Source organism: Hydra vulgaris, chromosome 07, assembly GCF_038396675.1.
Source record: "Hydra vulgaris chromosome 07, alternate assembly HydraT2T_AEP".
Taxonomy (NCBI): Eukaryota; Metazoa; Cnidaria; class Hydrozoa; order Anthoathecata; family Hydridae; genus Hydra; species Hydra vulgaris.
In genome coordinates this window covers 14,730,001-14,755,051 of record NC_088926.1, presented here as the reverse complement: position 1 = coordinate 14,755,051, position 25,051 = coordinate 14,730,001, and the positions used below count along the sequence as shown (strand labels likewise).

Genomic DNA, 25,051 nt, shown 5'->3' with positions numbered 1-25,051 from the left:
GTTGTTTTCCGAAGCATGAAACAATTTTCGAGTAATTTCTTTATTTTTTATAATGATTGGTACAATGAAATTTAAATTTAAAAATATAATTATAATTTTTTAATAGTATTCGTATGTTACATAATTAAAAACATAATCAATAATTAACTGAAATAAGTGTAAGCAGCGGCGGATTACCCACTGGACACACTAGACACGTGCCTAGGAGCCCCGGTGTAGAAGGGGCCCCAAAATTAAATTTTTTTTTGTAAATATTAAACTTTTATTTAAAAAATATTTTCTGATTTTGTATTTATTCACTCAAGAAATGAGTATTTATATAAAACTTTATTTTGAAACAAACGAGTGTAAAGTTTAATTTTAAAAACAAATACTACTAAAAATTTTAATTGTTAGAACACATTAATATACAAATTGCATTTTCAAATCATTATGCAAAACGGGTGGAATTTCTCACTCTCTGAGCAGCGGCAATAATCCATTGTTAACTGTAGTACTAATATTAAGATAAATCAAGTCGTTTCGTTTGTACAAACTTATTGGTTAAGTAAACGAAGTAAACAATTGTTTACTTTGTTTACTTAACCAATAAGCTATAATTTAAATTTTATTAATAAAAAGAAAAACAGGTAAGGAAAACTAGCGTTTAATTTAAATGAAAAACAAAACTTAATTATTTACTTAATTGGGTTTTAGCACCATTAAAAGGCAATATTTAAGTGGAGCTGAAAAAAAAATTACATGAAAAGAAGATGAAGGAAGTTGCAAAAGGACATGTCATTGCTAGGATTTATTGACAAACCATCGACATCAACTTCAACATCTTCAACGTTACCAGAATTAAATTGTGGTGGTAATGATACTGATATGCAGGAGGCGACAAATGCAAATGCAATGCTAATGAACGAAGTGAACTTTAATGCATTGGAGGAAGAATCTATTCCTATTCCTATTGAATCTAATTGTAATTTTAACTACGACACTTTTAGTAATGATCCTGCCGACTGGAAATCCTCTGAGGAACTAATATCTTATTTCGTCGAAAAAGAATATAGCCCACAAAATGTGGAATTTGACAATGCAGAATTTATAAATTCTACTGTGCAGGTAATCGAAAATAAACTGCGTTTTCTTTCAAAATCAATGTTTTAACGTAAAATGATAAAAGAAGAAGTAAATCGTACTTGGTTAATTTTTTCTCCAAAGACCAAAATGTTGTATCGTGGCGTTTGCAAATTATTTTCTCCTACATCGACTGAAATGTTAATAACGGGATTTAATGATTGGAAAAATGCGGCATCGCGATTGCTATCACATGAAAATAGTCATTTACATTCTCGTTCTTTTCAGAGTTGGTGTTCTCGATCAAAAAAGCAAAGTTTAAATTTTTGTAAATTATATGAATCTCAATGTGACTATTGGAAAAAAGTTTTGCAAAGAATTATAGATGTTATTTTATTTTCGAAAATGAACTGATTCACTTCCATGACCATGCAAACATTCAGATTGGTCAGAGCAAACCAAATGCAGAAGTAAACATTTTTGAAATTTTTAAAGATATTATATCTAAAAAATGTTATCCAAACGTGGCAATTGCTTTTAGGATATATTTAACAATAGCGTGTGGTGTCTGCGAAGGTGAATAATCATTCAAGCGAAGTTAGCGCTTATTGACATTTTTTTTTTAAGCAAAAAATTGTTTATATTCAAATCAAAACAATAACATTTTAAAGGTACAAACTGAATAAGTCCACTTTGTACATTCCCTAAACCAACATGATTTCGTAAAAGAATTAAGTTATGCAGAATTGATTTCTAAATTTACCGCGGCAAAAGCAAGAAATGTAGATATAAAAAAAACCAAATACTATATAAAGTTTATGAATAATTTGTTTTTCTGCGTGTAATTGTAAGCCTACTCTGTACCTCTGTTTGAAAATAAAGTAGAATATTCACCAATTTTTTTTTTTTATTTTTAAAATTTTTAAATGAGTAGTGATAGTGGTTAGAACAAAAATAATTGCATATATTGTATATAAGGGGGGCCCCAAACATAAAGTGCCTAGAGGCCCCAGATCCGGCACTGAGTTTAAGTTTATAAATAAAAAAAACCACATTACTTAATTAAGTAAAATAGCATTAAATTTTATTGTTTCTTGTAGTTTCCGTAATTTCAATTAATTTTTTAGAGTTCATACTTAACAACAATGTGCTTTGAACAATTAAAAATGACAAATGAGTTGTACGTTTAAAACCTGCTAAACTTAAATTTGCGAAACTTTGCACAAGATATTTTTAATGAGAAACCTTCTACAATAATAAGACTCTGTAAAAAAGTTATTTCCATAGTGGGGAAACGTGGGCGAAAAATGATCTTGAGCCTTCTATGGTAACTTTTTATTATATTTTGTAATACGTTAGGTTTTCTATAAAAAAGCATGTACCCTAATATTGAGACTAGAAAATTTTGATTAAATTAAAGAAAACTGCGCTTACGAGGTGAAATTTTATGAATATTTTCTCTGTTTTTTTTTTAAAAAAAAAACGTTTTTTAAATTGACGAGCTTGAAAACTTTCCCAGGACTCCTAAAACAAAAATGAAAACATTTAAACGTCAGATTTTTTTATTGTGGGGTATTTACTTTTAAAATTTTGCAAAAAAAAAAGTTTCTACAAATACTCATTTTCGGCATTTATGTCGATATCTGGCCCACTGTGGACTGTATTTATTTTTTTATATAGATATTTATATATCAAAAAGATATTTATAGCTTTTGATAAAACTATAAATGCATAAAAACTAAATAAACAAAAATTAAACTTTTTTGCCCAAAATTTGTAAAAAGCATAAATAAGCAATATTACAAAGTAATAATTACTTTTAATCAACAATCTTACTTTGAAGGTTGGCTGCAAGAGCAGGTCAAACTGTATTTTATTGTTATTGCCACAGTTATTACAAAAACTAATTTTTTTTACATTTCGTTTCTTTCAAAAGGATTTTTCATAGTAGAATATACATTATGTATACAATCTGTATTGTCATTATATATACAATGACAATAATCATTGTATACACAAAGACAAAAAGTGTTATATAACTTTTATTATAATCTTATATACAAGACATTATACAAGATAATAATATTATCATTGTATATTCTATGACAATAAAATATGTATGGCTTGATAATGAGAAAAAGCATTCTAAAAGAATAACATCAAGTCTAATTCTATATTTAAATGTATAATTTTTCATTTGTGTTGGTTGATTGTTGTTATATTTAATGACTCTTTCTTTTCTATTTTTGGTGGTATTTGTTTTAGTTATAATAACATATAAACATATTATGTTTATACATTAAAAAAAACATGCTTTCCAAATCCAAATCGTATCAGTACTCTCCTGCATGTTCTACCTACATAATATATATATATATATATATATATATATATATATATATATATATATATATATATATATATATCCATTTATTTAACCATAAAATATGACAATTTACAATAATATTTTATAAACTCACATAAATAAGGTTAGGTGTCACTCAAATAGTTAAAAACTAGTCAATGGAGTGACACCTAAAAAAACAAACAACAAAAAAAAAAAAAAAAAAAAACATACAAATAATTATAAACAAAAAAAAAATTAAAAATAAAAAAAAAAAAAAGAACGAAAGCAAACTAATAAATAAAAATGATAATAATAATTGCAATAATATGCTGATATATATATATATATATATATAATATATATATATATATATATATATATATATATATTTAATATTATATGTTATGATTACCAAAAACATATTTTAAATTTTCAGACTCAATAATTATATTAAATAATGGATACAAGAATCATTTGATTCGAAATAAAGGATTCAAGAACAGAGTCAACTGAAGAAGAAGTATGTTTTAGAGATTGGCATCAGTTTGGCAAAAAAATTTAAAAAAAAGGTCTTACCATAAGACAAAGAAATGAGGTCGGCAATTTTTTGCCGACCTCATTTCTATGCCTTATGGTAAGACCTCCCTAAACGTGAGAGCAACTAAACGTGAGAGCAACTAAACGTGAGAGTAACTTTCCCTAAACGTGAGAGCAACAATTTGATGAAATATTTTTTGTACTGTTCTCAACTAGATTTATATTCATCGATAAATTTTAAGTTTCATAGTATTATCTTTCAGCGTTCAAAAATAATAACCATATAAAATTTATAACCCCCTCAAATTGAGGGGGGTTTAAACTTTATATGATCATAATTTTTGAAAGCTAAAATATTTTACTATGAAATTTAAAATTTATCGATGAATGTTAGTCTAGTTAAAAACAGTACAAAAAATATTTCATCAACATGTTGCTCTCACGTTTGGGGCAGGGGAGCACAAAATTTGGGGCTTTTATGTTCCCAGCCTCCAATCATCGCAATTTTTTGCAAAACATCTTTATTTGACATAAGTATAAACATATAAATGTTTGGAGTTTGCTCCATGTCTGAAAGTTAGCTATCTCAAAGACCAAAAAAAGCTGGTCTATATATATATATATATATATATATATATATATATATATATATATATATATATATATATATATATATATATATATATATATATATTATTGATAAATAAAGATTTTATTCAGCCACACAATGTTAGATAACAATGTAGCCAATGTTAGATAAAGATGAATAGAGTGGCTTTAGTATTCTATAGAGTAAAACCCGATGTAATATATATATATATATATATATATATATATATATATATATATATATATATATATATATAATATATATATATATATATATATATATATATTTAACATCTTCGCTTCCAACAAGGCTGCAAGCAACCACTATTAGAATTGAAAGTTACTGGATGAGAAAAGATGAAATTTATAGAGCAAGATAATGTTTCACAATTGACTTAAAAGATTCAAAATCATATGAATCAGGAAAGCTAGATGAAGGAAGCGAAATCCAAAGAACTGATGTTCGAGGAAAAAAACTAGTCAAATAAGAGTTTTTAGAGCACTTAGGGACAGTCACAGTAAAAGGATGAGACTTAATTGAATGACGAGTAACATTAGAATGAATTTTAGTAGATGGCGTGACAGATGCTAGCTCTTTAGAGAAGTGCCTATTATAGTATTAGTAGAAAAGAGAAAGAGAAGCAAAATTACGACGATGTGATAATGGTTGGAGGTTGGCTGCAAGAGCAGGTCAAACTGTATTTTAAATGCGTTTTTGCACCTTATCTAAAGAAAAAGGGCATCATTAGAAGATCTGCCCTAGATATGGATATAGACAGTGTTCCATACAAGGACAGATTTGAGATTTAAAGAGGTAAAAATAGAATCCGAAGTAAGAAAGTGTCGAGCACGATAAAAAGATGCAACCTTAGCCGATGCTAATTTTGCAATGGATTTGATAAATGGTTTCCAAGAAGGATTGGAAGTAAGAGTTAATCCTAGAAGATGAAGGGTGCATATAATTCACATGTGAGTGACGTCACTGCACATGTGAATTATAGTTTAGCTTGATAAAAGTCAAGGTATTGAAATAAGTCAAGATACAAGGTATTGATACTAAAATCTAATCTCACTAGTGCTCTTCATTTATTTTTTTAAGTTATGTACAACAAAAATAAATCGTTAAAATTTTTAGTAAAAAAAAATCAATTTACAAAATAAAAATGTTGAGTATTTATAACTGAGCCGAAATCATTTTTCGACTATCTAATTACCGATTGGATTAACAATTAATGGAATGCATGCCAGTTGTAACTTGTCGTGAATATTTCGAGCTATAATTTCTAGTTCATCTCTTTCCAGTTCTTCGATTAAAATTAATGATGCTTTTACTAAACGATTTTCAATAACCTTCCCGCTGAAATGAGGATCTGGATTAATTGTTCGCTTTGGTGGTCCAAAAGGTAACTCATTTTCCTTTTTACTATTTAATATGCTAAACTTATCAAATGTAGGCAATGGGTCAGGTCTTATAGGTTCTTTTATTTTATTTTCATCTTTTAATGAACTTTTGTTAAGCAAACTTTCGTTTTTGTTAATTTCCGTGTTAAAGTTAGTACTCATGTTGCCGCTGGTTTTAACACTTTCTGCGAGCCTTCTTCCTTCTCCTTCTTCTGCATACTTTTTCATTATCCCAATCTTTTCTTGAATGGTTAAGACCTTTTCATTTGTTGTTTGATTTTTATTTTTAATTAATTTAGATTGTAATGGTAATGATGAAGAATCAAAAAAAGAAATATCATTTTTTTCATCGTTTTTCTCATTTTCTGTTCTTTTATAAGAAGTTTTGTAATAATGCAAATAACGTTCTCCTTCGCGGAAATAATCGTTTCTCATTTTTTCAATAAGAGCGTGATTTAAATTTTGAGTTGATAAAAAATTTGAGCCGCTTCTCCACCCTCTTAGTTCATTGACGCCATCTCCTATAATATTTATCCACATTTTTGCTGACCATAACTCGCCTTTACTTACAAGAGTTATTCCACTTAGCACTTTAGGCTCCATTTCACCAAGCCAACCAGTGTATGGAGAGATTTCATGATTGTAGTAGAAAATTGCGCTTCCTGGTTTTGGTTTTATTACCAAGTTATTTTGCCAACTAGAAGGAACTTTCTCGCATTTCTTGATTGTATCTTGTTTGAGATCCTATTACGCAATAAACTGTTATAGTGAGTGTTAAAATAAATTTATTATAGTTACGTATTATTAAAGTTGTTTCTATCATCATAGTATAGTTTTTTATTTAACATAAAAAAGTTTTTTCCCTTACGTTCCAAGAAAAAGTATGGTTGTCTGCCAACGGAAATACAACTTCTCCACCGGATTCAGCATCCTTTAAAAATATTCTCATTGTCAAATATCTAAATAAGTTAGTTCAAAATATACTAGTAATAAGTTTTTAAACCATTTTAATCATAAATATACGTTATAATATAAAAACAACTTGTACAAAATATCAAAATTGTGTTATTATATTGGCAGAACACACATCTTCCCTTCACCTGCACATACGACAGTTTTTTTTCCCGTAAACACAACATGGCTGATTATCTAGATTGTTTGAAGAATCATACTGACAATGCGAAAAAGAGCCAATCTCATTTGTTGTTACCTAGAGAATGATTAGTACTTAACGTTAAATTTTTTTAAAGCATATCGAAGCAAAAAAAAAAGCTACTTGGCAATTGCAGTACCTGTAATGGTTCACTTTCTGAAATTAATTCAGTTGGAATTCCAGTTAAATGCGAAATTCTATACAATATAAATATTTTCAATTAGCTAAGTTTAAAAAAAAATAACGGGAACTTTTACAGCACCCTGTATATATATATATATATATATATATATATATATATATATATATATATATATATATATATATATATATATATATATGTATATATATATATATATATATATATATATATATATATAAAAACACACACACACACACACAGTTATATATGTGTGTGTGTTTGTGTGTGTGTGTGTGTGTGTGTGTGTGTGTGTGTGTGTGTGTGTGTATGTGTGTGTGTGTGTGTGTGTGTATTGTAATAATACAAATAAACTGTTAATATTTATAGTAAATTATTTATATTTACAAGTAAAATTACTTGATACCAAGAATTTAATAACTTAAATAATTGTTTTTAAATGAAAAGTTTATTATAAACTTTTGAAAAAAACGAAAAATGAGAATTCATGTTTAAAAACTATAGCTACTTAAAAATTGTTCTCGATGAAAAATCGTTCTCAGGAAATTCCAGTGAAAAATAATATAACGAACTTCCTAAATTCCGGTAAAAAAAACTTCTATGATCCTGGAATTTTAACCATCTAGCTTTTCTGGCAAAGTTATAATATTTATTTATTGGTTTGTTAATAGTATAACTTTAGAAAGTTAAATGAATACATAAACAATTCAAATCTTAAAACTTCAAAGGTTTGGAGTTATTATGATTTGGAGGCACACTCTGAACAATGTCCGAAACTATTATTATGCAAATTTGGTTTCACTGTTGAATAGAAAAAACATTTATATACACAATAAATAAAGAATGTGTAGATAAATCGCAATAAATACAAAATGTTGTGCTCACTCGACTATTTATTGATTTTATGATAAAAAAAATTATTAGGAGAACAATTGGTTCATTTTGTGGTTAACGATTGATTTTCTATAAATGTAGTAGGCCGGGTGAATAAAAAAAAAAGCAACGTAAATAAAACCTTTACGTAAATAAAAATTTTACCAAAATCGCTTAAAATTTTATTTACGTAAAGCTGAGCTATTTACTCCAAAAACGCCGAGTAATCATGCTCAGCTTTACGTGAATGAAAATTTCCGGATAATCGCTCAAATTTTTTTTCATGTAAAGCCGAGCAATTACTCCAAAAAAAATAGAGTAGAAGCAATTGCTTTTTTTTATTCACCCGGCCTAATAGATGCACCGTTTCAAACTCATAAGTTGCTTTGTGATAAAAGCTACATTCAACCAAAATCAAAAAGACAAATGTCATAATTCTTTTCTATAATAGATAAGAGTTCATGAAATTTTATATATTTAAGAATCACTACATCTGCTATAGATTTTGATAGAATGTAACCTTTTTTATGAAGCAACTAAAAAGTTAGATCCGATGCAGCTAATAAATTTATAGAAAATCCATCTTAAGCAGCAATGTACACCTGAGTTCAGAAATTAGTTAGAGTGTTTCTGGGAACACTATAAATAGTTCCCACTATCAAGAGATAGTGAAAAGTCTGGGAACCAATTCTGGGAATTCTGTCTCAAACGTGAGAGCAGCAAGTTTATAAAATATTTTTTGTAATACTTTCAATTAGACTTAAATTCATATTTAAATTTTAAGTTTCATAGTATAATATTTCAGCGTTCAAAAGATATGGCCATATAAAGTTTAAACCCACCTCAATTTGAGGGGGTTACAAATTTTATACGGTCATAATTTTTGAACGCTAAATGATTATACTTTGAAACTGAAAATTTATCAATGAATTTAATTGAGAAGAGTACAAAAAGTATTTTGTCAACTTGTTGCTCTCATGTTTTGGTCGGGAGGACATTATTAGGACTTTTATGTTCCCAAGCTCCAATCATCGCAATTTTTTGGAAAGCATTTTTATTTTACATTGGCATAAAAACACAAACGTTTGGAGTTTGCTCCATGTTCGGAAGTTAGCTATCTAAAAGACCAAAAAATGCTGGATCAGCCCCTGGGTCTTCTTGCTATACAAGATATCAAATTGAATTTATATTCTAAGCCAATTAATCAGAAAAATATATATTATTTGAACATTGTTTATATATATTTTGAACATTATTTAAGAGCAATTGAACTGTTTGACTGCTAACATAATTGAGTTGCAAAATATTTCTGTTCATCAGGTGCTACAAACGCTGTCTGGTTTGAAGAGCATTAATAACTTTCAAATCCAACTCTTTGTTTATGTGACTTTACGCTAAACTGTTTACCTCTTGAGAATTCATTTTTAATCCATAGGATACCTTTGAATTTTCAAAAAGTTCTACTGCTTTGGATAAACTGCTACTACATTATTATAATTTCTAACTAGTGAGAGATGTGTTCAATATACCGCTAGGACACCTTTTTAATTTCTATTCAATTAAAGACGTGTTTAATAAACTGCTAGCATATGTTTTTAATTTCTATCCAGTGAGAGATATGTCGAATAAACAAGTATTCAATTTGATTTTTAAACTTTTATTATTAAATAACTATAAAATATTTTGATTTTTTTATCTTTCCAATTTTTAAAGATTTTGTGAGACATGTATGAACCAAAGGTTTTTAAATTTAATCACTGTTTTATCGTATAGTTGAGTTTCTCTTTCAAATAGCGGGTTTATGTTAAGAACTTTAAAAAACGATTGATAAAAATATTTATGTTTATGTAATAAAATATACCTTTCGTGGAAATCTTCAAACAAATTCTCATACGCCAATAGCTCATCTTCATCATGCCATAACCAGGTTTGTCGAGTGTTGTTTATTCGACGCTGCTGCTTTTCTGATTCCCATTGAAAAATTCTATTCTTAAAATTCTTTAAACCACCATTTGCCAATTCTCCATAGCTGATGTAATCTAAAAACTCTTACTTATTTCATATTTTTTTTATTATTTGTTAAAATAAATTAGAAAATAAAACTATTAATTAGAAGAGAGTGAATGGGGTACCGAAAAAAAAACTATTGGCCTTTTTTTTGAAAATTCTTTGTAGTCTATTAAAACCTTTTAAAAAATTAACTACTTTAGTCTGTGTTTTATAAATTAAAAAGTAACTTACCAACAATAAAATTTGACGCCGCCACATGTGACAATCACATTCAATTTATGGGGTGACGTAGATGTAGGCCATGTATGATTATGGTATTTATAATACTTACACGGTATAAGTATTATACCCACATATGAGTCTAATGTGGTATAAATACAATAACCACACCTGGAACTCACTTAAGCTATCCCATAAATTTAGTGCCGCTATCATTTAATGTCACATGTGGCCTACATCAAATTCTTGTCGGGTTATTATTATATTACTTATAATGATTTTTGTGTAAAAGTTGCAACTTTTTTATTTATTAGAATGTAAGTCATCGTTTCCAATTTACAATACTGTAACAAAAAAAACTTTGAACTATCGACCTTTGGATAATCAAGGTATTTTTTGAATATAAAAATGAAAAACTTCTAAAACTTTGATAAGTATATTAATAAAAGTGAGAAAAAATTAAAAAAAATCACTTTACAGAAATATTTTTGCCCATTATTTTAGCTTAATACGTTAATTAAATTGATTAGTTTAATATATTAATTACGTTAGTTAAAGCATTATTGAAAACACTGCCAGTAATGTTAGATTCTTGCATTTTTAATGGCTTTTAGGACAGTTATGTTTATATATTTCATATATTATCAATGTATATTCAATATATTATCAATATATTATCAATATATATTTTTGCTTTCGAATACTGTTCTTTGCTTTTTCTCAACTAAGTAGTGATTGCTTAAAGCCTTGTTAGGAGTGAATTTGAAATCACGTAATACTAATTTGTAAAAAGGATAATTGGAACGAGCAATGTCTATTGAATACGCTGGTTACGACATGAACTTTTTATTCAAGCAGCGACAGTGTATCCTTCATTGCTCTTGCTGAGCATTGTCATGCAGGAGAAAGACTTGGCGCTTGTTACTTGCAATTGTGAGTTTTTTTGCAACAATATGTCATTCAATTTGTTCAATTGATGTGAAGAGACATTGGCAGTAACAGTTTCATTTGGTTTTAGGAACTTGTAATAAACTAAACCTTCCTTATCCCACCATATGCAAAACAAAAATTTATGGTCATGAATATTCCGCTTCGATATCAATGTGGAAGGCTCTCCAGGACTAATCCATGACTTCTTGTGTTTGAGATTGTCGTAGTAGTTCCAATTTCATCACTTGTCATACCACAGAAAACTATTCTTTTTTTAGTAGGTTGATAAAAAAACGCAACAAAACTACGTTGAAACAGTTCAAAATTGCATTTTTATTCCTTTCAAGTTGATTCCTTATGGATTAATTTCATGGAGACGTTGATTCATTAAAATCTAAGCTGTCTAGTTTTTTCAGAGATTTTATCAGAGATTTCATGGTTTTCAATTCTTGAAATCCATTTTTTGGTCTTCCAGGCCATTCCTCATCATCGACATCAAAATCACCACTTTTAAATCATTGACAGAGCAGTATTACCTTAGATTTCTAAAAGTGTTTGATGACCTTTAGCAGGAGATTTTTTCAAATCAAATAACAAAAGTAATGAGTGTTCAAAATGCAATGTAGAACTTTCCATGACTAAGCAGTGTTCACACTGAATAACTTAGTAATGCTAAATATATAAATGTCTAAATAGACAAGTCGTATTCAAATGTACAAAATAGACAAGTCGTATTTAAATGTACAAATGTTAAAGCCATTGTAATTTGCATTGATACTTCGTATTTTTACCAAATGATGTCATTGATCAAAATTAATTCACGCACCAAATAGGTTAAAATATTTACTTAATTGTAAAGACATTTATAAACAATAAGAAGTTCAAGCTCGATTTTCGAGCCTGAGGTATAAAGATACAAACCACCTCATTGTTTGGTAAGTTAATACTATAGCCACCCCATTGTCTGATAACTTATTACTATAGCCAACACATTGTCTGATAGCTTGTTGCTATAGCCACCTCATTGTCTGATAGCTTGTTACTATACTTATCTCGTTGTTTTCTTGTTACTAAAGTTACTCCATTGTCTGATAGATGTTACAAGAGTTAAATATATTATGGTGATAAATTTTCCCTGCTGTTCTTTTTCAAAGTGAAGAAAGAATATAGTTATAACTATTGTTTTCATCGTTCATGAAAATAACTTTTGGGTTTTTCGTTACGCATTATATTAAGGTTAAACTTAATATCATAATAACTAACAGCAAATCTTTATTAAAGCATACTTTATATGTATATATAAACCTAGAGGTTATGACTAAACAAGTCAAATATAATTGTTATGAATTATTTCTTTATATATGTGTAAAAACTGTCAAGAGGTTGTTTTTATAACTAGTTCTCTGATTTTTCCTGTTATACATGTCAACTCCAAACACAAAAGTGCTTCGCGGAAGCAACCCTGTCCTTTGGGCATACGCTTGCATAATGATTTGTTTAGATTTTATTACAAATTTGCGCATAAAAAGTGTAATGTTTTGTATTTTTTTGCATTTATTTTTTTTCGTTACGATTATCAGATAGTACTTTAAGGTCAAAATTATTGTTCAATTATATCAATAAGATTAAATTATCGAGTAATTGTACCGACGAAATCAAATTAACATTTTAAAATATACTAATACTAGAATATTAACATGCTCATTTTCTTTTTTCATGTAATATTTTGTGGTTTTTTCTAATAAAAAATCTGGTTTTATAAAATAAATATTTTATTTAAAATTAAAAATTTATTATCTTTTAATTAAAAATAAAATCTACTAAAATTAAATGTAGTTACTTAAATTGTCTTAGGGACATGCTTAGTAGAGCAATTTTTAGTGTTTTTTTTCATTTCACTACTTTTTCAATTTAAAACGTTTCTAACAAAAAACTTATGATAATTTTCAATAATCTTTTGGTATCTTTTGGTTTGTTTGTGATAAGCTCATGTGAATAAGTGTGAGTGTATATGTATGTAAGTGTATATGTATACATGGATGTGTATGTGTGTATGTATATGTTTGTATATATTTATATGTGTATATATATGTGTGCGTGTGTATGTAAGTATATATATTTATATATATATATTTGTGTGTGTGTATGTGTATGTATATGTATGTATATATATATATATATGTGTGTATATGTATATATATATATGTATGTATGTATGTATATATATATATGCATTTATATATGTGTGTGTGTGTATATATGTGTGTATGTGTATGTATATATATGTATATGTGTATGTATGTGTGTGTATATATATATGTGTCTATATATGTGTGTATGTAACATAATGTGTGTATGAACATAATTTTATATTCTAATATTTTCATAATTACTGTCGTGTAAGGTTTTTATATAACCAACTTTATTAATATATTTGATTATCTATTTGAGTTTGTAAATCACAGTATAGTGTAAATCACATTAATAAAATATGATAATAATATAAATCACATTAATAAAAGGTGTATGTGTGTGACTAATACTAAATGACTATTATTCTTTTTATGATTATTGTAATTATTTTTATTGTTGTCATTTTATTTTTATTATTATCATTATACTCTTATCATTGTATTGTTAGTATTGTTACTACTACCACTCTTATTATTATCATTATTAGTATTTTACTCCTTTAACTTTTAATGTTTGCTTTGTTACAGCTGTGGACGATTATTACTATTAACATTAACAATATATTTAGTAGCATTTATTTACAAGGTTTTTACTTAAGATTAGTACATGTACTATTTGTAAACTTCCGTGAATGTAACAACTATTTCAGAATATATATGAATTGAATTGAATTGTATCTAGAAATTGTAAAATCCATGTAAAATTTACAAACTCCTCAGACTGACGAAAATTTTACATGGTTTTGGTTTTCATACATCATGAGGAAATATAAATTTATTAAATTGTCGAAAAGAAATCAACTCATGCTTTCACAATTTTAGATTTATATTTATTTTACTATCTTTTTCTCTGGGAAAATTATTTTATAAAAGTATTTTACAATCTTTTTCCCAGGTTCCAAACACAATATTTTATAAGAATTTTGATTTATTATGAAAATATGCAAGTTTTATGCCCTAGCCCTTGGAATTAAAAATTTTTTTTTGTAGTTGGCATTGTATGTTAGCACAAAACCGCGCAAAGTTTTAATAATAACAACAACAACTAGAACTAAGGTCGGTATACTTTTACGTCCGCAGTTAGATCAGTGTTGCCGGAAGCCGAACCTAATTCCGAGGGATCTGACTATTTTTAAACTACAAATGTAAACATATTACCATCTTTATCTTTATCCAATCCAGAATCTTTTATGCTAAAAAAAAATTAGTAAAAAACTTAGATTAGTAAAAATTACCATTGAAATGTAGAGTGAAAGTAAAACCTATTGCAAGCCTCTAAATTATGCTACATAAAAGTAAATTGACTAATTATCTAGTAATAAAGTGTAGACAAAATTTCACTCAGATAACAAAGCCAGAAATGAGGTGCCCAAAGGCAAAAACTAAACAAGAGAGTATTGGCTTTCTTTATGTTACTAATAGTGTAAAAAAAAAATATATTAAAAATAAGAAAAAATAACGATTAAAAATGTCCTTAGTTTGCTTAGTAGGCCCCTGAAATCAGCGTTGTTGCTACATAAACTCTAAATCTGTGCGTTCTGGTAAGAAATTAAATTAAGTAAATATTTTTTTAGCTCACAAAGTGTATACTTTCCTCATATTCTTGCGGTCTTAAGCTTTATATGTAGCGAATGTATAGTACATTTTTATATTTAGTGAATATAAAACTGCTAAGCACTGACATTACCGCCATGCAATTATGCGGTAAGTTTAATGATTTTATATAAGGAATCGAGGGTGATTCCATATCTAAAAATTACTAAAGAGATACGATTGTAATATTTAGGTAATTACAGTGCAATTTCTTGCAGTTTCGATTAAGCGTGTACGCGAAATTAGTGTAAAAGTAGAAAAACAACAAAAAAAAAGGTACTCATTGATTTTTATTGGGAACTAAGTATTAATTTTAATGCATTGATATAAGAAGATATTATATTTCAAAGAAGTTAATTTATTCCTGTGGGTATCTAATAAAATTTCGAACTTTTGTTTTGGTGGTACACATAGGTTTGTGCACAGATAAACAATCAAAACTATTTGATGTTTTTTAAATGATATTTTCAAAACTTTAATGTTTCTGCATAGTTTTTATTTCTTTGGTTTTTTTGTTTTTTGTCTAATAATTACCCAGTACATTGCAATAATTTTTAATACTGGGCAGTTTGGAGGATTTGCTATTTTAGACAAGTTTCATGACATTTTTTAATACCATCCCATAGCCAATTTGCTGTAATGACTCCGACACCACCGGCGAGGGGTGCCTTCCCCCCCCCCCCCCCCACTTTTTATCTAAAGTACCTCTTTTTTTTTTTTTGAAGAAAATTCTTGATAAAAAAGACTTTTTTGTTGAAATAACGGTTGTGGTGGGCCCTGTGACTTGATGATAAATCAGGCCAGAACACACTTTTATGTAATTTAGTAGGAGGTAAAAGACGTTTTTGTTAACACGCTTTAACATATATTTCACCAAAAAGTGCGGACTCAGAAATATAGGATGCTGATTTTTTGTCTTTTTTAGCAAACTACTTTTTTGTGTATTAAAATTCCTTATCTGCTTTTTCTCTATATTTGGAATTATAATAGACAGCACCAAAAATTTGCTGATGATCATACTTCATATAAGTTTTATTATCTTCAATAATTCAGAAATTTTTATAAATATAGTTGTCATACAACTACCTTCAGTGGGCTCTTGCTTTTTTTTTTAATTTCGGAACAGTTAGGCACTTTTTGTGATTTGAAAGCTTAAAAAACATGTTTATATCAAACTTTTACAACAAAACAATGAGAAAATTCTCATATTTTTGTGTGAGAGGCTTGATTTAATCATAAAACTGTGAACCAGTTTTTTAACTAGTTTTATATCTTGAAGAACCTCTTTTCCTACATATATACCAGACTTGCATTTGATTCATTTTGTTAAGGAAAAACGTTAAACAACATGACTAACGATGTAGAAATGTATTCGCAACTTTTTTGCAACCGAATTGTAGTTAAATTCAGATTTTCCATAAAATTTGTTCAAAATATTTTTTTAAATGTTTTCTTCTTTTGTCATTTTTAAAACTTTTATATTAAGTTAAATGGTAAAATTAAAATCTTTTTTAGAAACCATGTAGGGGAAAGGCGCCTCTGATGGCATACTTAACTTTGAAGCTTCATTATTCAGTATCCTGAAGACCAATAATAAAAGTTTTGATATGGATACATTCCTTGTTACATCTAGAACAATAATTACCCTGGGAGTTTTCATCAGTTTTATTTTTTTTTTTTAGTTATTCTTATTGTAAAAAAAGCACAAGTATGCCATCATAGGCAACCACTGCTCCTATGATGGCATAGGGGAGGATGAGGCTAGTTAGGATCGAGGGTAACTTAATGATTTCATTTAACCTTAGAGTTTTCCCTCAGAAAAGCCAGAAATTACTCGAAACCATCCTAATTTACCATTTCATGCTACACACCAGCATTGTAAAATTTTGCGCATGCGCATAGGATATATTACGTTTAACGTATTTTTTGGACCAAAAAAAAATTTTGGAGCATCGCTTTCTTTTAACTTTACTTAAAAATAAGTTTTTCTTATAAAAAAAAAGATTTTCCTAACTCGTCAATATTTCAACACTCCCAACTCGTCAGTATGCCATCATGGGTAAAAGTCATCATTTTCATTAAAACAAGCTGTGTCTGCTTTGTTCAAAAGATAAAATTAAAGTAACTATTCCACTAAATGCACAAAACATCCCAAAATCGATTTTTGTTGATTATAAAAACAATACTTGTGCACAAGGACGTTTTTTCAGTAAAACGAATGTAAAGTCAGTATAGTCATGTAGGTCTAATCATTTTTTTACCAAAACTAATTTTAATGGAAATATGACCGTTATGCCATCATAGGCGCTATGCCATCATAGGCGCTATGCCATCATAGGCGCCTTTCCCCTACATGTTATCATGAAATCATTACATTACATGTTGTTAACAAAATATAAACACAATGAAAAATATATTAATACAACCACTGAAAAAAAATTACGTATTTACTCTTTTACATTTATTTCGTGTACACGCTTTAGCCAGCAAACGGTTTATTGAGAACCTATTGTTTTTAGCTTTTTATCGCATTATTGGAAATAAACCGCTTTTGCTGGCCATCAATGCGATAACTTCGGTTTAGAAACTGCAGTGCATTTTTCAGTACAAGTCTAGGTTGTTACCATCTTAAGAAATCATATGGATTCAGTTTCATTAGAAATTAGCTGTCAGTCAACCACCTAGAATAATTTTAGTCAGGTACCATTATCAAAATAATTGAATTTACTTCAATTGATTTCTTTATTACTATTTGTTACTATTTTTTTTTAATTTTTGCATATAAAAAGCAAAGATGGAAATTTTTGTATATGAAAACTTCTCATACTCTTTTTGCTCTAAGAAATTCAAAACTATAAAAAGGAGAAACTTAATTCTAAACTTTTGGGAAAAGAAGAAGCTTAATTCAAAACTCCTGGTAAAAGGTAAATTGTGTATACAGAAAGAAAAAAATAAATCACGGTACTTCGTGATACTGCATGGTAGTTAACGTAAAACATAAACAAATTAAAATACCTGGTATGTAATAGTAAAAACATTCTCAATTTTTTTTTTCTAACAATATTTTAAATAGCTATATAAACAAATATAGTTGATGTTTTTTGTTTTAATCTACTAAACTAGAAAGGATTTTTTTTATACATTTACACTCTTATAACCATACACTTAATTATAATAAAAATACCTTACCATTCAATGATATCTTCAAATGATAAGTAAAGTGAATTTAATTCTGGAATAGAATATACCTGAAATACAAAATATAATACAAAATGAAAATCTATGTATTCTAAGAAAATAAGTCTTTTATTTATTAATGTAATAATATATTTTCAACTGTATAATTAATATAAAGTTTAATGAAAATATGTAATTAGTTTTTTGTTTGAGTACAAATATTTAAAATCTATTTGCTGTTATCAAGACCTTATGAAGTAGTTAAATAACTCAACACATTACGTTTTGTAACATTACTATAGTAACAGGTTGTTAGCTAAACAGTTCTGGCCGACAACAATAAAATATAGATTCTGTCCTGTAGGAGATAGTTTGTTACTTGAGCATTATGGGATCTTACATAAAGTACGTATGCAGGTATTGGGGAAGGGGTTACCCAAAATTTACGCATGTGTACTAAGGAGAAAGGGGGTTAAGAGCAGCGAATGTGTACGAGGTTTGACTCTTTCTTTTATAATAGATAGGGGGTTGATTCTGTAATAAATAATGTATACGTACGCAGAGGTTTTACTGCGTATGTACTTTATGAATGTCCCCTACCATGTCATTAATGACTTACCAGATCTAGTTGTAATTCTGCATTAATTTGTAAAAAATGAAATAAAAATTATATAGACATTTCAATATGTAAATTAGGGTTTAACTTAAAATATTATTTAGGTCTTGTGTCCACTGGCTAAATTCTCAATCGCAATTATGAAATAATTGAGAATGAGAATTTAGAATATTTAAAATGAAATAAAAGAGAATCTTGTAGTTTGAAGACACCGTTATCAAAACTAATATTGCGACGTGCTGCCTTTCTTGAAAATGCCTCAAACTTTGCAAAGAATATAAGTTTTCTTAACCTGTATAGGTTAGGCACCATTGCAGGACACAAAGTGAATATTTCCCCGTCACTTATTTTTGTTTTAATTTTAGATGCGTTGAATCCATCAAAAATGGCAAAAAATTAGAATTTTGGATACAATCACAGCCAACAGTTGTGCAACAGTTGTACAACGGATGTGCAACGATTGTGCTGGTTTACACTAAGTCAAAGTAAAAAATTATTTGGAATTTTAATTGCTTTCGAACTAAAAACTACGATAGTTTCATGGATGACGTGATAGTTTCATACACGATAATGGAACTTGCTATCTGTAAAAAGTTCCAAACATCTCAAAATAAGTTTTAAACTTTAGATGGCTATAACTTTCGAACATTAAATTACTATTTGATAAAATTTTAAATCTAACTGTGAGTATAAACTTAGTTTATATTCATAATACAATATAGTTATAATATAAAATTCAGTAAGTAATCGTCCTCACATATGAGGTTGGAGGCACAAGTTTCAAGGTTTTTGTTGTTTCAAATCTCTAATCACAGCAATTTTTGCAAAGCATTTGCATTTCATATAAACATCAATAAATCCAAGTTTGAAGTTTGCTTCATGTCTGAAAGTTATCTTTCTCAATAAACAAAAAAAGCTGTCGCAACCCCTGTTGATGTTTTTTACATCAAAATGTTTTTTAATTTAAATTTTTACATCAGAAGGCTGTACAAATTTAAATTAAAAAACTAATATACTGTGAATTAAAACTCTTTCGCGTACACTAAATGATAAGATTGGCCCGATCTTTTTGCCAAATATTTTATTTCTGTTTAATAATAAAAGGTTTACTTGTAGTTTAATAATATTTATGTATTTCGCTTTTATATATAAATTTATGATTTTTCAACAATATATGAAAAGTGCCTCAGTGTTTATTTTGTTCTACAAAAATGCGTCAACAGCGCTTATTTGCTTTTTAATAGTATATTTTGTTTAGCGATTGTGTTCCCGGGATCTCAAAGTCCCGACCTTTTTCATAATCCCAAAATTCCGGGATTGTCTATTTTTCATAATCCCGAAATCCCGGCCATTTTCAAAATTCCCAAATCCCGGAACTATCTAATATTAATCCAGGGATTACCTATAATATTGAACGAAACAAAGCGTAATGAAAATATATATATATAAATAACAGCAATTTATGCGTCTCAATAAAGTAACTTAAAAGTAGTATAAAATTGCAGAAAATAATTGTATTTTCAGTTGTTCAATAAAAAAGTTATTTAAAAGGTTTGATTTAGAGAGAAAAAAAAAGTGAAATCTTCGCAATATATCATCTTGAACTGAAAAAAAAAAAAGTTAGATAAATAAAGTTAGATTGAAAAAAAAAAACTAGTCAAATAAGCATGACGCTCATTAACTTAAAGCAAGAAAACGGAGTTCTTTTGACAAATGGAGGTCACTTGAAATCGTTGTTTTGAGAATATTAACGTCCAAGGTCAAAATTCTTACTTCTGGGGTTTAAGTTTAGTGCTATTAAAACAGGCTCCATGCCAGTAGAAAAGTGTATTGAACTATTAGAAAAAAAAAATTAAAGACTTGTCTTGATCTACACAGTGACGTTGTAGCTATAATGACCAACGGAGCTAGTATTATGAAAAAAGTGGGAAGGTTGCTGGCAGCAAATCAACAATTTTATTTTGCCTACGGCATACAACTTGCTGTAAATGATGTTCTTAAATAAAAAGGAACTTAAAAATGAATTTTTTTTTATAAAAGAAAAATTCATTTTCATTTGAAAATGAATTTTCTGACATCCGAGAACGAGGAAATTAAAGATTTTACTGGGCTACAATCATGAAAATAGGAGACCTAAAATGGAGCTAAATGAATTTCATTAAAAGCCAGTTATAAAACAAATACGCAAATTAATAGTAATATTTAGACAATCAACTACCAAGAACGACGTCTAACAAAATATATTAAGGCTGAGTTTGGAAAACAACTGTCTTTATTAATTGAATGCAAGACAAGATAGAGCAGCTTTCTTTTAATGCTTTAAATATTTTACAAAGTAAAAAACTGTATACAAAAACCATTAATTGACATTAACTTACTCCAAGATAATTCTATAGCTCTGTCACATGATAAAATAACAGTATTATCAGAGATTATTCGAACTTAAGTTTCCATTAAAGCAGCGGTTGAAACACTTTGTCACCAAGGTTCTAACTTATTTACAGCCATAGCAATTAATTCTATGCTTACAAAATTAAAAGATGCTGGAAAAAAAAACAAGTTAAGAAATGTGTGCAGCTTTGATGGTTCGTATGCATAAACGCCAAACTGATATGAGTAGATTTCTACATTACCTGCGTAACGGTCGAAGGTTGCGAACGGTTGAGGCAGATGATGAAATAATTACAGTGCCTTCTTCATTTAAATGTCAAAAATTTTAGGTAGAATTTTTCGAAAAATTAAACATACATATGAACGTAAAAAAATTTAGTCAAAATTTTCAAAATTTTGATCACACCACACTCATAAGTTGTTAAAAACAAAGATAAACATTAAATATTGTCACCGGAATTAATAGCAAAACGGTCTGATCAGCAAAGAACTGTCGCTCGCCGCTTGCGGCGGACACTTGTATAAAAAATTTTATAAAAAAAAATTTACTTTGTCAAACTCCAAAGTTGTTGGGAATGGGTATTAATTATTGGTTATTAATTGGGTATTACTGCAGTGACACCAATCCTGCTCAAGTAAGAGCGTCAGTTGATTCTGATACGCTGAATTTGATTGAGGAACCTGAGTCTATAAGTAATTCTTTAAGTATTGAAAAGGAACTTGATTGTACGCGTAGCTATTATTTATAAAGAGTTTCTTCATTTCTAATCTCCTTGAAACCGACATGTGTCGAGGCTAACCGGAAATTTAAACCCGCATTTATTCTGAATGACGGGTTTAAATTTCAGGAATTATCCTTTTATTAAATTTGTACATAAAAACTTGAAGATGATAAATACTTATTAGACATTTAGTATAAAAAGCTCAGTAAATAATGGGTAGAAATTTTGGAAACAGCTCACATAATCCCGATTGCACGTTTTTCGAAATTTGTTTTGTTCATGATAGCGGCGACCAAAAAGCATTTTGGATATAAAAATTTCGTAACCGTTTGTGCGATGAAAGCCCGTGTTGCGCTTCCTTAAGTCGCATTTCAGAGCACATAAAATATAATATATTTCCTTATTTCTAACACAATTTCTTAATATTAATTAATATTTTAGACTAACATGCTTTTCTATCATGCATTTAACAATCTAATTCAATTAATAAATATATTTTTGGCTAAAAATGTATTGTTTTTATTCTATTTAATATTATGTAGATGTTATTCTGTTTTTCAATCCTAAGAACCCAAGATTGATGTTTTTCAATCCCTGAATTCCGGGATTAAAAAAAGACCTCCGGGATTGCAATCCCTAATTTTGTGTTTAGAACTCCATATTCTCATTTTTACCTTATATTTGTTTTAGTTTATTTAAATGATACATTTTAAATATGAATTTTGTCAAGAATAAAATATAATCGTTTGTTCAGAATTTCTATCCAAAATAATAACGTGTTTAACGTTTAAAAATGATGTCCCCATTATTTTGATCAACTATACACTGTTGTTAATAAAGTTATTGTTTGATTTATTTTACAAGTCCTAACCCTTGGACCTAACAACATTAAGGTCATAGTTTTGCACATGATTTTTTCGAGTTTTTGATTTTTTTCGTTCTACCAATAAAAAATTTGGAAAATTCATCTAAATATTGTCTGTTTAATTTTTGTACTACTATTGTAATAAATTGTTTTTAAATTTTTGATTCATAAAACTTTGGGATTTTAAATTATCAATAAGATTTTCTTTAAAATAAAAACTTTTAAAATTATAAACTAATCCTAAAATACCCTAATTACAAAAATTTGAACCTTACCTCTTCCAATGATAAATGTCCATTAAAATCGCTATCCCATCTATCAAAGATAGATTGAGTTATTTTTTCTGGTAAATTAACAAATGCTGGACGAGGATCTTGTGCTTTAAGTCCCTTTTCTAGAGCTAGATCGATAATAAGTTCTGTTTCGTTTTTATCAAGAAAATTCGAAACCTCTAAAATAATTTTAAATATTATATCATTGGATAGCCGCGGCACAACAAGTTAATACACAAAAACTTATTTAAAATTTTGAAAGAACTTACGTTGGAAGAAAATTAAAAACGTTTTATTTCTGTTGTAAATTTTTTATTTTATTTTTCAGTTTTTAGTTATATAGTTACACTCTACATCATCAAAAAATTTTAGTGTAAAAAAATAGAAATATTTCCAACTTGCTCACTTTTCGCGCGGTAATCAGTTTACAGGTTATAGTCGAAAGTTATTATGCATTATCATTTAACAATAAATTTTTCTGTATATAAACTTTAAATATAAAAATGTGAGAACAAATCGCATTACATTATTTGGTAAATTGTATTACTTACCGCATAAATTAAAAATTATATTCAAATGGACTGGTAAGTACTAAATATATTGATGAATTAAAAAACACTTTTTAACTTTATTGTTTTGTACTTTTTTTTATAATCAATTTAAAATAGCAAACATAAAATTTTAAAATTTAAAATAACAAACATAAAATTTTCACAGTTAAAGACTAATTAAAAATTCATGAAAACTTTAAAAACTTCTTTATAATACTTAATAAAAAAATGCTTCAAAATCAACACTTCCTAAAATGAGGGGTTTTAAAATTTTACATATTCATAACAAGTACTCAAAGATTATTAGATAAAGTTTAAAGCATGAGTGTAAATTTAGTATGAGATAGTAAAAAAATATTTTGTTTACTCGGTGTCCTTACATTTAGAGAATGGGTGGTAAATGCTTTATGTAATTTTTTTCAAGAGGTTTGTTCGCTGCAATGTGAATGAAAGTGTTATATCTGAATTGTTAAAAATTTTTGCTGATGTCCTGAATATAACTCAGCCATCATAAAGATAGCGTACTTTGAATAGATAACAGAACCAAATGCTTCGAATAAGTGAAAGTTTAAACAACTCAATCTGCACCGAACTTTTTTGTTCGACTGAAAGTTCTGTCATTTGTTATAAAGACTTTATTTTTAATTTGGTTTCTATAATTACCATGACATTCTTAAGAGGGTTTGTTAAAGCAATGTTAGAATTAAGGTGTTGAAGTATATCTGGCTTTCTTGAAGTGTTTATCCGTATAATAGAATTCGGATAGAATGCCCAATTTAAAAAATAATATATGAGTTAATATAATATATAATATCTTTTTAGCTTATTACAAAATTTCATCGTAAAATTTCATAGTAAAATATTTTAGTGTTCAAAAATTATGACCATATAAAGTTTAAACCCCCCTCAATTTGACGGGATTGCAAATTTTATATGGTCATAATTTTTGAACGCCGAGAAATTATACTATGAATTTTCAAATTTCTCGATGAATTTAAATCTAGTTAAAAATAGATCAAAAAATATTTCATCAGCTTGTTGCTCTCACGTTTGGGGCTGGGGGCTAAGATTTTAGGGTTTCTTGTTCCTATTCTCCTATCACAGTAGTTTTTTTTTGTGAAGAATCTTTTCGTCATACATATGAACGAAAATAAATTTGGGAAAAATTTTCAAAATTTCGATCACACACACTCATAAGTTGTTAAAAACAAAGATAAACATTAAATATTGTCACCGAAAATCAAAAGCAAAACGGTCTGAGCAATAGCAAAGAGCTGTCGCTCACCGCTTGCGGCGGACGCTTGTATAAAAAGTCTTTTTAAAAAAATTTTATATTGGATGACGAATGTTATTTTACTTTGTCAGATTCCA

The 25,051-nt window shown here is 27.9% G+C and overlaps 1 protein-coding gene across 2 annotated transcripts in view; it reads right to left on the bottom strand.

Annotated features, from left to right (window-relative positions):
* Positions 1–5,615: 5,615 nt before the first annotated feature.
* LOC100202697 (transmembrane prolyl 4-hydroxylase) overlaps positions 5,616–25,051 on the bottom strand; it is a 22,422-nt gene continuing 2,986 nt past the window's right edge. For both annotated transcript variants that reach the window (XM_065801150.1, XM_065801149.1), the window contains 8 exons: positions 23,133–23,308; positions 18,276–18,334; positions 14,652–14,686; positions 10,004–10,181; positions 7,249–7,306; positions 7,057–7,166; positions 6,825–6,915; positions 5,616–6,700 (listed from right to left, as the gene is read on the bottom strand). In XM_065801150.1, coding sequence (XP_065657222.1) covers positions 5,762–6,700; positions 6,825–6,915; positions 7,057–7,166; positions 7,249–7,306; positions 10,004–10,181; positions 14,652–14,686; positions 18,276–18,334; positions 23,133–23,308 — 1,646 coding nt within the window. In that variant the 3' untranslated portion in view covers positions 5,616–5,761. The remainder of the gene's footprint in view (positions 6,701–6,824; positions 6,916–7,056; positions 7,167–7,248; positions 7,307–10,003; positions 10,182–14,651; positions 14,687–18,275; positions 18,335–23,132; positions 23,309–25,051) is intronic.